General features: G+C 43.7%; 1 protein-coding gene across 2 annotated transcripts in view; it reads left to right on the top strand.

The window, feature by feature from the left end:
* Positions 1–15,980, top strand: part of LOC147693063 (solute carrier family 26 member 6-like) — a 240,761-nt gene that overhangs the window by 202,922 nt on the left and 21,859 nt on the right. For both annotated transcript variants that reach the window (XM_086936875.1, XM_086936874.1), the window contains exons 18-19: positions 803–985; positions 10,052–10,106. In XM_086936875.1, coding sequence (XP_086793001.1) covers positions 803–985; positions 10,052–10,106 — 238 coding nt within the window. The remainder of the gene's footprint in view (positions 1–802; positions 986–10,051; positions 10,107–15,980) is intronic.

Below are 15,980 nucleotides of genomic sequence, written 5' to 3'. Positions count from 1 at the left end.
TAGGCTCATTTTAAAATGTACTAATATAAGTGAATGTAAGGGAAACCTGCACCCTGTTTACAAAGACCTTATGTGAGTAAGTACCGGGACAAGGAAGACTGTAACTCAGAGTAATGAAGACTACCAGTAAGTAATCCGAACATCATGTTGCATAACGGCACCACCGCCTATTCCACATTTCTTACTAGTGTATTTACTCAAATCCCCGTAGCTCTGTCAATTGTGTATCCATGTATTGTACTGGTGTGCAGAAATAACAGGTGTAAAGTGATAAAGGAAATTAAATACTGGAGACAATTTAACAAAATGATCATAGGCAACGTTCCGAGTTCTAAAACCTGAAAAAATGTATCCAACACTTTTGTTGATTTGCAATTTTATATAGCACTAACTTGGCCCATGTGCATTAGAGTTGCACATGCTTTACATGAGAGCCAGACGTTGCATGTCACATGTTAAGGCATAAAGAGATTAAATGGTTTGTCCTGAATCACAGAACGTTGAACCAAGGCTGGGCTTCAAATCTGGTTCCCCAGTTCCAAGTAAGAAGCTTCAGCCCTTAGGCCTCATCTCCTAACAATGTACATATCAAACCGATGGCTGCTTAATGGAGAATCAGACTGATGTGGCCCTTCTTAATGAAGAACACTGGTTCAAAAAGCCAAAGAGTACAACCCAAACAGGGTAATGCACACCTTGGAGAATGTCGAGCCATAGCTTGTCATTCTAATTATCCCTCGCTGCCAGAAGATGATTTTGTGTGGCTCTTCATCTACATCATGGATTGTTTCTCTTTTCTCAGGAGAATGAATCTGGGATATCAGCAATAAGTCTTGGCAGAGATGAAGAACTCAGCACCCAAGAGCAACCCAAAGAGCCAACACTGCAATCACTCGGTCTGACGAAGCCCCACTTCCACTCTCTCATCCTGGACTTCACCACCGTCAACTTTGTGGACACCGCCTGCATTAAAGTCTTGAAAAATGTAAGAAATATTGATGTGGGAAATAACAAATTGTTGTACTACCTTTAAAACTGAAGTTATCCAGAAGGGTCCACCTAGACGACCTATTGGATAAAAGACAAAGAGCGAATTGTTCTGTCTTTGTAGATTATATGCACCACTATTTGCCAGGGAGGCACCAGAGAGGGATGGCTAATATTGATATGTTCTACAGTAACACAATATGGCTAAAGGTATTTTCAAGAATAAGATTTACATTAGGTGTGAGAAGGCACACACAACTTCCAAACAAGGTACTTCAACTTGTAATTCCAACAGAGCATTAATATTAATGTGAGGCTAAACAAGAACTTCTTCCAACACCTAATTTGGGCCCAGTTTTGACTGATTCAATTGCTGCTAATAGATTTGTCTTTTATGAAGAATCTGATTCCCATATTAATAAAGGTTATGCAACCTTGAATGTATTAGAAGGTTTGAGGTGGTCATCAATCTTAAAAGGGGACCCTCAGGGGACACAGGGATCCTATTATGTTGACTCTTCTAACCTTGATGATATCCACAACAATAAATGCTTAACATGCTGACTCTAATGCAAATCAACTTTGAAGGCAGGTTTAAGGCACTTGTTTTGCTTAATTCACAACTGAGAATGGTGGCTCAATGCATGTTTGAAGGGTGTTTTTTGGCTGACCTCTGAAGGGTTTGCTGACCACTGTTTACTTATCGAAACTGAAGTATCACAGTCCCAAGAGATGGACTACCCTGAGGTGTCTAATGTTTACGTCTGTCGTGGACCTATGCTAGTTTATAAAATGGAAAAATGATACAGCAAAATAGAATAATCTTTGCCTAATAGTAGGCCCACTATTTTATCTTTTAAGGAGTGAAAACATATTTTTTCACTCTTTAGAAGATATAATAGTGGACCTAATATTAGGCAAAGATTATGGTGTTTTGGGATTGTTATTTTTTCAGTGGCCTTCAAAGAAAGATCTTGGCTATTTTTGAAGCCTATTATGAACAAACATTGGCAAAGCAAATATTTCTTGCATACACGAGGCACAGGCATTGTTAATGTTTTAGCCATATTGTACAGCTGCGTGGATAATGTGCAGCTTAGTTGAAAGTTAAAAAACAAAGTGGTGTGATGAGGCCTGCAAGCAGCACAGGCAACAACGGAAGGAGGTCAGGTAAGCAACACGCAAAATGGGCAACAACAGAAGGATGGGACTTGGGTTGGAGCAGCACAGAAGGAGAGTGAGGGTGGAGGCAAGCAACAAGGGAAACAATGGAAGGAGTGAGGTGGATGGGGCAAGCAACAAGGACAACAACGGAAGAAGGGAAGCAGGCGAGAACAAGCATCACAAAGCACAACTAAGGGATGGAGAATGGGGTGGCCAAGCAACACAGAAAACAGCGGAGGGGGTAATGGGGGAAGCAACATGGACAACAATAGAGTGAGGAAAACTGGGTGGGAGCAAGCAACATGGCAATGGAGGGAGAAAGGGTGTGTGGGGGCAAGAAGATGGACAGCAGAGGATAGAAAAGGATACGAGGGAGCCAGCTGAAAACGATGCAGAGTGGTTGAGTGCCTAAGCAAGAACAAAAAGGGAGAGATGAAAAAAATGAGCAATGGAAGGACACAAGTAATGTGTCCATGGTCCAGGGCCAGGTAAGGGACAACATACATAGAAGAAGGAAGCCTATGGAAGTTGGCCAATAAGAAGCGAGCAAATGAGAGTGACCGTGAAGCAGGTCATTGGTAAGCATTGGACAGTCTTTAAGAGCCCTGATAGAAAACAGAAGGTCTCAAAAAGACAGCACATGCCCTGTCTAGGAAAGACCTTAAAGGGAGATTGAACTAACTCTGCCAATTATCAATTAATCTCCCTATTGAACCCTAAATCCAAAACATTTGCTAGCACTATATCATAATAACGGGTGTGTTGAATTTGCATAGTTTGCTTTCATGTAATTATTCAAAAGGTCAGCAAAATTCTATCAAATTACACAAAATGCAAATCTGGGAAAGGCCCTGAATGCGATGTATTTAACATTATATGGCGCATTCCTTTCTTTTCCTTGCAGTAGCGCACTATGTGCTGCCTAGCGCCAACAAAGGCAGCCTTGCACCATCATGCAAGGGGCCTGCATTGGAAGCAGGATTGTTTTATGTAAGAAGGAACACCTTCCTGCACAAAAACAATCACCTGGGGCATTTTCCTCTTTTTATGTGTGCTGCTGTTAGACCTGGTATCTTTGGCGTAGTTTCCCCTGACTTTTAATCTTCTGACCTCCTGTGTTGCTAACTTAGTTTTTGCTGGCTTTATTATTATTTTGTTAAACAAACAGAAAATTAAGTGTAGTGTTTCTGGACCTACAATTGAGATTCACAACTTATGGTGAAGTCGTATTTTAAATTGTAAGTCTGAAAATGCTACTTTTAGAAAGTTTCCATAATGGCACACTACTTGTGCACCCACCTGTCGCACTGCTGAATGAGGAATATTTCCTTTCGTTAAAACACTTCATCCTAAGTTCTACCATATTTCAACCTTTGTGTACCAGTCTTTTTTTCGTATCCCTATTTATCAGTATTTCTGCGCAATTACATCACTCCGGAGACAGCTTGATTGCACCTTAATTTTTTATTCAAAGTTTCAACCACCTCCTGCATACCCATCCAGGCTTTCAACGGTGGCATGTGAAGAAACAATCATATTTCAAAATGGGCTCATTTTGTTACACCCAATGCATTTCGAGCCACATGGCTCTTCGTCAGGGGTCACTGAAAAAATACAATAAAAAGGAAGCTCAATTGACTGCGCAATACAAACTTACTGTAAACCAAAATTACTTAAACACCCAATGCCCCCACCCTCGTCTGCCCCACTACCACCACACATCAACTCCCAGAAAACCCTTGTACTTCAACTAAATATTAATCCTGTCCTCTGCGTGCTAAACCCCACCTAACTACGAAATATGTCACACTGAATTTACAACCAAAACAATACTTGAGTTACAAAAACTGTGCACACTCCCAATGCCCCCACTTTCATCTCAACCAGTGTTTAAACTAAATTGCCCGAATTCCCCTGATTTAATATTAACACAACACCGCCTCCACTCTGAGTTCAGCTTCCCCGTAACCCATATCCCCTCAACAAATTATCTATGAGCACTCGAACCGGCAGCCTAACCTTCGTTCATCTTACTTTGATCTTATGTATTCACTAACTCTGCCGATTGGACCGTTACTTAAAGTGTCCTCGTCCACAAGTATCCAATCACTCTAAGTGACTCACTAAATCAACTCAATCCACGTCCCCCAAACCCTCTTATAACTGTGTTTCTTTTCTTCTAACTCAAATACCCAATGCCCAGCTAGTGGTACTGAGACCTGAGAAGACTTTGGGCAGCATTTCCAGCACCCCCCCAAAAAAGTGTTGCTCTCTACTGAAGAAGGACAAATATCCTGAAACACATGTCTAGAGATACACAGCACTGGCTGCTCCAACAAGGGTGAAAAATGAAAGCCTGACACTGAAGAAAGTGTTATCATGCACTGCATTTATTATGATGCATCGGGCGAACTGAGTGCTGGAGTGTGAGGCAGTGTGCGCCTACCCCCCTCCTATTTGAAAAAGTTCTAAAGGTGGATTGTAGTGGGTGTGTCTGAATTCATGCCAAATGTATACATTCTGGAAATGTACCTTGCTATCCTTGAGGTGTTGGTGTAGACTCTGCCTCAAAGTTAACAAATACACTGCTTTTTTATAGAAGAAACACATTCTCAATCCTCTTAAGGGCTAGTTGACACCAATCTAAAATCGCTGATGGACAGGAAATAATGATGGATTGCATCGGTGTCTTTTGTGTAGATGTTGTGTAGAATGTTCCGTCTCCTCGTGCTGGGCTTTTTTTGATGTGAAAATTGATCTCAAGGATTAGCAATTACAGGGTCTTAAACTGGGAAGAAGTAGTAATTAGGCATTCACTCAAGAGTGACTTACATGCCATGCCTTGGAAAAGTACTAAAGTGCATCATCGTTGGAGCTCACCCTATCGTATGCACATCCTTAAGAACACAGTCCCTGGAACTTAGCTATAAGGTACACACTGCCTTCTAACATACAAAACACACCGCATGAAATTAACTACCCCTACCAAATCAAAGCCCTTCTGGACATTTACATGAAAATGAACACCTGCAAATTCAGTGCCACATTGACCAGCTAGCTTCAAGAGGCCATGGGGAATATTCTCAAGGACCTCTCACCGAGTTATCAGCACTTTATCGCAGCCAAAGTGGTGATAAAATTAGCACCAGTTCACTTGCGATAGCAGCCGCAAACAATATCGCCACAGATGACCCCGGCACCTAACTCTAATGATATGCAGAGTAGGCATTCCCATACAAAAAGCAGCAAAAACACCACTCTGCAACATTCTCAACGACCAACCAGATCAGCGATAAGATCCCAAAACAGGTGATAAGGTGCGTAGCAGCAGGTATTTAACACCTACTTTTACCTGGTGTAAAGTCGGACAACAACATGCACCATAAAAGGGAGTCCACCCCAGAGCCACACCAGAAGAACAACAGATGCCATGGAGCTACTGATCATGCAGCTCGGAGCCCCAAGAGGGCCACAACACCCACCGCCACCACCACATTTGGAACTGAGTCTTGATATCCTGATGGCCGAGTTCATATGTTCATGGGATGTTTGTTATCACTGTACTCCCTTCGATGTGGTGCCACCAACTCTGTGCATAGCATTCCGAACACACATGTCTGTGGTCCCTTGCTGACTACTACCTTGGGCCCACATTGCAGTCCAGTATATCACACATTTGGAACTGAGTGTTGATTTCTAATGGCAGAGTTCATATCATTGCACGTAAGGAGAGGTGTAAGAGGAAGACACGTTTTAGTCCGGAGGAAAAAAGGATCATCGTCGCGGAGGTGATCGAAGACTACCAACAACTGCTCTGGTGTCACTAACTCTGTCTCATCGCAAGCCAACAACACGTGACTGTGTGCCCCTGCTGTCCGCTGCCTAAGGCCTACACTGCGGTGGAATTGAATACACATGTGGAACTGAGCCTTGATTTATTTATGGCAGAGTTTATATCACTGTACCGGCCTCATCGCAGACTGCTTACCCTTTCACCTCCAGTGCCACTAAGTCTGTTCCCCGACATACATGGACACTCACTGGTTGAACTTTGGTGGCGTCTGAGTATATGGCTTGGGAGTTGTTCTCATCATCATGTAGCTGATACTGACTTGGTGGTAAAAATGAGTCTGTAGCATTCATCTCCTCCATATTGCCTGTTTCTGCTTGCTTCTGCCCTCTGCATTATGCCCTGGAACAATACCTTCCACTGTCCCCCACATCCCTCTGCAACATTCTACTTGGACATCGATGAGGACCCGCTCAGCTTGTGTGGCCCGACCTCAGTGCACCGCAATTCACTGTCCCGTGGCGGTGTGCCTGTGCCGGCCCAGTGCATCTAGGGCCACTAACTCTGTGCAGCCCAAGTCATGGACACTTGCTGTTTAAACTTTGAAATTATTATTGTCTGATCAGTGTTGTAGTTGTTGCCAGCACCAACCAGCCTCTAAGGGGTGGCTTACACTCACCCCACACCCATCCAGCACAGGCATCACTGGACATGTGACCCTGGCAATAAACGGGGCTGGGCTCACAGGTCTGTAGTCAGTACCACAAACTACCTAAGGATGTCCGAGTGGTCATTATGTATGCATGAGGGCCCCAGGCCCTACCACATTAGATTGTGCTGTGTACAGTGGACACAGCCATGTCCCCTCAGGCAGGGGGGTAGACCTGGGACATGTAGCAGTGTCGTACCCTCCTGTAAGCGTAAGCGGTGTGGACTGGTATACGACAGGCAAGCGTAGGGGTGTGGTCGATCAACCCAGGGCTCGGGGCGTGGTTAAGTTTTGGCCTTGCAAGGAAGTAACCAATGTGTGTGTCTTTGTTGTAGTGCCGGCGCCACCTGTCCCGCAATGGACAATGTTGCACGTAGCAGGCACCCAGAGTGCATGCTCGGACGAAGGGGTAAATGAGGGGGCGCAAGCCTGCTCGGGGGTAGGGCTCATACATGTCAACTGTTGTGTGTGTCGCTATTACCGCTGCATAAGCCAAGGTCTACCCTCAAGTGCATGTAGAGTTCAGCCAGGCAGGTGCTCTACATCTGTGTCAGCCCTATCCTTACCAAAGGCCTACACACACGTGGTACCCCAACTTCAGCACAGAACATCGCAGTGTCGTTGTCAGGCTTGTGGACATGCGCAGACAGGCATGACAATGGTGTGCTGTAGGGGTGCAAGTGATGCAACTGCGCTACGCACACTAGTAAAAAGGGCCGGGGGAATGGAGGAGCAGCAATGAGGCTACTTAATACACATTGATGCCGCTCATTTGCTTCAAGCAGTGTCAAACAGGAATCACTAAGTCACACATAGCACACACCAATGTACCAGTGAGCTGCCAACACATCATGCAGAACCAACTGTTGACTCATGTCTCTCTGCACTGTCACAGGTGATCAAGGATATGCACTCTGCGCTTGTATGATGACACCCCTCCGAGCCCCCAACACACAGGTCCAGAGGCAGTACAATTTGGCCCACAAACGCACCTGGGGCTGCGTGGAACGCACATTTGGCGTGTTGAAGTCACATTTCAGGTGCCTGGACGTCACAGGTGGAAGGCTCCTGAACAGCCCAGACATCGTGTGCAAGATAATCGTTGCATGTTGTGTATTGCACAACATATGTGTACGCACCAATGCCCCTTGGATCCAAGTGCCAGATGCACCGGGCGATGATGAGGATGAGGCAGGTGGACCACACCCCACTGCAGCCGCAGAAGGAATAGCCTGTAGGAACACCTTCACTGACAATTTCTTCACATGAGCACGTTACATTGTGACTGTTGTTAGCAATAATGGGACAGTACAAAATGACCACAGGTCCAGCATGTGAAAATAAATGCATTACAACGCACACATTCCCCAAGTGCATGACACTCATCTGTACAAGCACACTCAGACAAGTGTAAGTGCAACATGTAGTGCTAACAGTTTCATGATTTGATAATAGATGGTGGGTGTGTTACCTCTGTACAGAAAGGCTGTTTAGTGTGTCACATATTCGAAATGCCATTTCTGTGTGTCACAGATAGTACAGTATCCCACTCTTTGGCGTTTCACGTGTCCCACATCATTACATATTGGCTCTCATTTGTGACCTACAAGTGATAGCAGGGCTTCTTTTGGGGTCCATTTGTACCACCATGATGCAGGGATGCACCCTGTGACTCAAGTCCCACAACATTAGCAACATGGACGTAAGGGCGAGTCACTGCCCCTACATTCGTCCATGCTTTCATACTTGATTGGTCATAGACATGTCACGTCTCTGTGCAGGAGGTGTTGATTGTCCCTCTGCAATGTGAATGCGAGATGCGGTTTCCCAGTGTGTTCCATGTATGTTTACGCATTGGCGCAGTTTACATATACACTGCATGTCAATATACATTGTGACTGTTTGTGAGAAGATGACTATTTGATGCAGGACAATGGACATTTGTTCTACATCATGAATGTGAGGTTGTAATCATACATTGTCTTCTCACAGTTTTTTTCTCTGCTTTTATGGTGCATATTCCCGCAGGACACGTGGGAATTGCAGGTCTGTCGCTGGTTATCGCTGATTTTTGTTTCGCGGTTTGGGATATGGCAGCTTTTTTTTGCATTTGTGTTTCATATTTTTGCGGCGTTGCGTTGATTTTGACTCGGCCATTTGACTTGTTATCGTGAGACTATGGCATGGTGCCGCCGTGTTGAGAATACAACTTTAACACAGCGTTATTTTCCCGCAATAGACTGCGATGTGAAGAGTTGCGTTAAGCTAATTTTGCGATAATTATCACACGTTCTTGAGAATATCCCCTCATGTTTTTCACGATTGTGTTATCAAGAATGGAACTGAGGCATTCTGAATCTCAAAATGTCAACTTGTACCTCTCCAACCAACTAGATATAACATTCTTAATGCTCTCTGTAATTTTCTGTTTTCATCTTCTCCAATGAATGGTTTAATTTAAAAAAGGTCTCTAGCTTCACTGCAATGGTGAATGTATGCATGCATTGCAAATGGAGTGTGCAATCTTTAGGTACACTTCACAGATAAAGGCATCACACTGATACTTACATGGTCAGTTTGACATTATTGGTCAAGAAGGTTCTGACTCTTGTTTTTTTACAGCAGAACTTGTGTCAGTCCCTCGAACACTTTGTTGATTTAGGAACCATCTGTACATAAAAAACCTGCATCAGGTATCAGACCGGTTTGCTGAATTACATCACCAAATATATCTAACCCCAAACAGGCAAAGATCAAATAATAAGTGTGAGAATGATTGACATGAAAATGTGGTGGATAGAAACAAATTGAATTTCAAGAAGCTTTTGACTTTGAAAGGACAGGCATGCCTGATGGATGGACAGCGGAAGTAAAACCCAAGACTGAATCTCTGCTGTCATTTTCCTTGAATCCACGTAAATGTGTGGGGTGTCTAGATACTAACTGTACAAATCCTGAGCCACCTGTCATGCTTACAACCCTGGCGGAAGATGCATATGGTGTCTCCTGCTGATGTCTTTGCTTCCTGAACTCTGATGTTCTTTCATGAATTCCTACACTTTTACACTGTTTCCCTGTACTCTCAAGTGCCCGGAAGTTGACACATTTGTGCTATGCAAAATGCCTAAATTAGGTCAAATAAAATAATGCAATATTTAATATGGCGATGTTCAAAATAAATTTGGTGAAATATTTAATACACCAGTAAGTATTGCTATGTGATTGATGTGTTATTATCACAAAATGGTATGTTATTTTAGAGAATGCACTAGGAGAAGGGCAATCTTCCCGACGCACTCTCTTCCTAATCTGATGGAATATAAATTTGGTGTTGGTCAAATGTATGTGCAAATGAAGTGTGCAATTGTATCTGAATTGAATACCAATTTTTATCTGTTTAGATTTTTAAAGAGTTCAATGAAATTGAAGTTGACGTGTATCTTGTTGGCTGCAGTGGTAAGCAAATGTGCTCCAATTTTATCTTTATATTATTGAAAGATCTTAAATTAGGCATTGGTTCACATCGGTTGTAATTTGTCATGCTCCGGAGTACTGGCAAAGTAGAAACAACCAGAGAAAAGGACAAGCCTCTGTGCCTACACAGCGCATGTGCTGAGCTTGCAAAGTCTTTCTGGACCCGATTCACAGAACTAATCTGAGACAAAATCCTAAACTTACTACTTTTGGTATTCACAGAATGCACTTACTACTTTTGGTTAAACTTACTACTTTTGGTTAAACTTACATGTATGTGTGCCATATGGCACACAAGCACTAATCAGGGGTGCAACAGGGTGTCAAAGTGACACCCTGCCACCCTTGACTATTTCACAATTTCATCAAATTGGTATTTACCGATTCGGTAATTGACATTCATGAATGGCAATTACCGAATCGGTAAATACCAATTCGGTAATTACCGAATCTTAACGATTCGGTAAAAAATACCAAATAATTACCTACATAGGTTTTACCGATTCTAAAATACTGAATCAGTAAAATTCGATATTTTAGAATTGGTAAAACCTTTTTACCTACATCTAGCCCTAATAGTTGGTGGTAAATAACAAATCCTTAAAGCCCTGTAGCACTGTTTACAGTGCTACCTACATTTCAAAATACAGATTCAGTAATTTTACCGAATCAGTAAATTTACAGAATCAGTAAAATTACTGAATCGGTAAAATTACCGATCGGTAAAATTATGAATCTGTATTTTTTCATGCCCTACATCTCAGTATCCAAATACCGGTCGGTAACAGACGAAAATCTGTATTTACCGACCGGTATTTGGATACATACATCTGGCCCCAAGTCATTTGCCTAGAACCACAGTATCACAAGATGTTGAGTCTCCCACCAAGACTCGAACCTAGTTTCACAGTTTCAAATTTGGCCATTCTAACCGTTACATGATAGCCTCTCTCAACCTCTTTATTGACCCTTTCTGTCCCTTCACTCCTCCCCTGCACCAATCGCAGGATGTTGAGCCTCCCACCAAGACTTGAATCCTGTTGTCTAGCTTCAACGCTCTCCCCATCCCCATTATTTTTACACCCCTCACTCGCCGTTGTTTTTTTAAATAGTAGTGACCTGTGTGGGTAAGAGCGTGTGAGCTGTGGGGCCGGGTTGGGGGGATTTCAACAGACGACGATGAGGGAAAATTAATTATTTATTTCATTTTCCCTCATGGTCGTCTACGGAATTCCCCCACCCCCCCAAAAATGGCTCACCACTCTTACCTGCATGGGCCGCTCCTGCTTTTACAACCCACACCGCCCTCCTCCCGCTGTTCCTTTTTTTTATTTTAAAACTCACTCCCGCCTTCTGTTATTTTTAATCTGCCCCCACCCTGCAGTGTTTTTGATTCTCCACTATTCTTTCCCCCCCTCCTCCCTCTTGTTACTTTTTTACCCGAAGGTTTTTGTTGTGCAAACACATCCCAAAGGATTTTGAGTGCTTTACATATGCTGCAGTTACATTACACAAGAACATGTTCATTTTTTGGCATTAATTGATTTGCTGAGAATCACCGGCTGTTGAGCTGATGCCAGTTTCACGGCCGGCAGTTTGCCAATGCTTGTGTTGGCGTACTCTGAGCGAGTGTAATGGCAGTGTGCTTTCTCAGCTGCCGATGGCCGTGCCTAGGTGTGCAATGGTCCCACCCCCCCATTGGATTAGGTTTCACCTGCAAATTCCCTTGTTTTTTTAATTTCTATCGACATTTTAGTGCCCAATGGAAAATTCTAAAGATTACTAATCTGTTAACTGCAGAATGTGACACTTTTTGCCTCGACAGTCGCCTTTCATATGCAAATAGGCGTTTGTTCTCAAGTTAATATTTAATTATAAATAGAAACAAACCCCCTAAACTGTGCTGAACATACATTAATGCAATCAGAGTACAGGATTTGTTTGTATTTACACATATACATACCAATCATTCATAATACATTGTACACCAGTAAATTTGCATTTACAGAAGAGTTATGCCTCACACAAAGTGGCACAACTAAGTGGCAGAAGGCTACAGAATATTGCATGCATGTTACTGTGAGGCAGTGGCATAGCTGACCACCCGTGGCATTGAAGAGCAGGGGGTGCTGGGGGTTCTGGCGATTCCTGATACTGCTGCTCCTCACCTGCCACAGGTAAGCTGCCACCCCCAGAACTTCTGCCTCCCAGGGCTGACTGCCCCCTCTGCTACACCACTGCTGTGAGATGAAGAAAGGGGGATGGTAGATGGAGGTTCAAAGGCGGTGTTAGTGCTGTTAGACTTATCTACAGCATTTGACACCGTCTCACACCAGATCCTCCTGAATCGAGGCAATAGGAATTCAGGGCATGGTACTGACTTGGATAACGTCCTTTCTCTCAGACCGCAAACAACAGGTCCGAACTCATCCTTTTACATCACCGGTTAAACCTCTTAAATGGGGTGTGCCACAGGGCTCTGCCTTGAGCCCGCTGCTTTTTAATGTTTACTTAACCCCTCTTGCGGAGATGATCTCTAAATCGGGGATCAAAATTGTCTCTTATGCTTACGATACCCAAATTTTCTTCACTTTCAAGGCGGTGTCGGTCACCACTTTTGATTCCCTTAAAACATGTCTTAAGAATATTGCGGCCTGGATGGACCGCAATTTCTTGAGACTTAACGCTGATAAGACTGAGATCTTATTTTTTAATCAACCCTCCCCTCTCTCCCCTATCTATGGTGGCCGGAAGAGTTGGGTACGGCTCCCCTTCCTAAAGAATCGTTGAGAAATGTAGGCGTCAGATGGGACAATCAGTTATCCCTTGGAGTTCAGGTCCAAACTGTTGCAGCTGCCTGTTTTGGAAAAATCAAAACCATTAGGAAATGTATTAACTACCTGCCGAATGCTACACGCAAAACAATAGTCCATGCCTTAAGAACTTCCCATTTGGACTACGCAAATGGCTTATATCTCGGCCTTTCCTTGGGATAGATTCGCAGACTACAGACAGTACAAAATGCTGCGGCCCGACTAATCTGTGGTACCCCTCTTAGACAACATATCTCTGCTTTCTTGCGCCAACTTCATTGGCTTCCCATCGCTAAGCGAATTAAATTTAAGGTCCGACACTGGCATTTCGGGCGGGCAAGGGGCTAGGGCCCGCCTATCTCAGAAAGAGACTTCGCCCTTATGCTCAGACCAGATTCTACAGTCCAACACCAAATGCCAGCTGATCATACCCAGATTTAAAAAAGTCAGATCTGGTGGAAAATCTTTCGAGGTGGGTGCCACTAAATGCTGGAATAAACTTCCCATGCACTTACGGCATATTGAGGCAGAACCTCTGTTTCGTAAAGCCCTTAAAACCTGGCTATTTAGCCGTCTGTACGAGCCCAGCCTGCCTTTCCTGCCCTCCTCACTGTCTTTGACAGCGCCGGGACACCCCGTTGGGGTAGCTGCGCGCTTAATAAGTGCCTATTTATTATTATTATGGTGCTCTTCACAGCCAATATCAGTGCTTAATTTGAGCTGGTGCTTTCCGGTGCTCAGCACTGGCCCTTAATTGGTTTCCCGTGTTTGGCACTGGCACCGACACCTAATTGTCAACACTATACTTAGAACAGTCTACTTTAGAGATGAGCAGAACAACGGTTGTTTAGGAATACAATATACATAAAAATTGCTAATACCTGCCTCCCCAGCCATTCCTTTAGTTTTGGGGACCTATAATATTCAGAACTGTCGCATTTGCATGCGAGAGAGATGGTTAGTAGTTGCTTTGACAGCGATTACAAGGGTGATGGGTAGTGCAAGCTGCGGTGGCCTCCTGGTCAGAGACCTGGCACTTAACATTTTACAAATTAAGCACTGGCCATTAACGGTGGCTTGCGTTTAACGCATGTCATCTTATTGCCAGCAAAAGCCAATGATTTATTCAAGCTAGGTTTCCTAAAAACAGGAATATGTAAAGCAGGATATAGCCAGCTTGACTCAGCCACCCAAATAAACACAAAGTATGAAAAAACACGTGCACGTAAAGCATTTTCCGAACTGTTCTCGAAAGGATTGTAGCTCAGTTTCGACTAGTTGCCTCCTGAGACAGCATTGCTTTACATTGCTCCATAAAAAGCAGTAAAAGTGACTAGTGCTGCTAGTCCCTCCTCGCCAAGGGAAACTGCTTGCTTTTTTTATTAAAAAATGTAGTTTTTACATGAATAATTTTCATGCTTTATTATGAAGTGGAAGTGTGTCCATTTATAACGTGCAAGAAAATAGTCTGCTCAAATACAGCCAGAATTAAGCGGTGGGAGTGGGCGTGGTTTTAATTTTTTTGTTGTACAATTTTTATATTTGAGGCATTGAAGCACTCTACATGAGCACCCGTTACATTGCACAAGGTTAGATACATTTTTTAGGCACGGTAATATTAAATGATTTGCCTAGAATCACAGGTTGTTGAGCCAATACCAGGACTCGTGCTTCCTCCCGCAGTAGAAAGGTCGGCAGCTCTGGCTGTTAGGACTCATGATATTTTACAGTTTATATTATTTTACAAGCCATTTGGGGATCGAGCAAACTGTGTGCAGCCATTTTTCATCAAAACAAGTCAGTATTAACCCTGTGCGAAGTACAACGCTACGCTCGATAGTTTGCGAAGTTTGCGCTACTTCGCACTACGCGAATTGCACGTAGCACAGTGGAAACACACGTAGCGTTAATTTTTTGCTTGCTCGCTGGCCTCAACGGCAAGTTGGCGACCGCGAGCGAGTAAAATGACATCCCGGCGAGACTTTTTCTTGGTTCATGATCACCAACATCAAGTTGCCAATCGCGAGCGTGGAAACCAAACCTCCCGGTGAGATTCTCGACGCGCGTAGGTCAGGTTTCTCATTTCGAGTGGTCGCGTATGCTCGCGACCGCTCGCGATGTGAAACTACCAGTCCGCGTTGAGAAAGCTGCTGCTCGAGTAGAAATCTACTTGAGCGGCAGAAAACGACCGTTTGCACTGTGCAAGATGCGGTGTGCACTGATTGCACAGTGCGGACAAGCATCCGGCACTGTGCAATCAGTGCGAACAGCATTTTGCACAGTGCACTACGCAGTTTGCGTAGCTGCGTGTAGCTCACGTAGTGCGAAGTGCACTTCATGTAGCTACGCATAGCGCTACTACCTGAACTACGCCCAGGGTTTGTCAGTATCCTCTGACAAATTCTTCTGGTTATGTAAATAATTTTATAGGTAGTGCCACTTTAAATGTGACTTTGTCAACAAAATTATACATTTCAACCTATTCATTTTTTGTGTTTGGGATGTGGTTGTTATTTGTTGAGAGTAGCACGTGGGGAAGGAAGTAAACAGTAAAACACATCCATGTCACAGTTAGTAAAAACAAGCATTAGCAAAGCCAATAGGTTTTGCCACAGTAAGACCTATTTGCTTTGTCAATGTTTTTTACATGTTGCGCAAACACTGCTGTGCAACATGGCTAAAAATAAAAAGAGAAAAAAAGTGCTATAAAGAGGTCAACACTGGCTTGTGCTTCTGTGAAACATGTAAAAAAAATTGACAAAGCCAATAGATCTTGCATAAGTGAAACCTATTAGTTTTGCAAAACTTGTTCTGTGAGGAGCTATGACAAGCACATATGTTTTAATATGTTATCTAGATGGCTTGTGTTACGAGCCCACAGGAAGCTGAGACCAGGATGATTGTATAGCAATCGGCCTTTCCTGCATGGTGGTTGGACAGCAGCTTTCGGGCACTGGCACAGCTGGCCAGCACTATGTCATCATGGTGTGCCGGCATGCTGCCACCCGTAGTCTTCTCTGTGGTCGCTTATCAGATGCCTATC

This window comes from Lissotriton vulgaris, chromosome 9, assembly GCF_964263255.1.
Source record: "Lissotriton vulgaris chromosome 9, aLisVul1.2, whole genome shotgun sequence".
Lineage (NCBI taxonomy): Eukaryota > Metazoa > Chordata > Amphibia > Caudata > Salamandridae > Lissotriton > Lissotriton vulgaris.
Note: the sequence above shows the minus strand (reverse complement) of the source record. Positions and strands in the feature narration are given on the sequence as shown.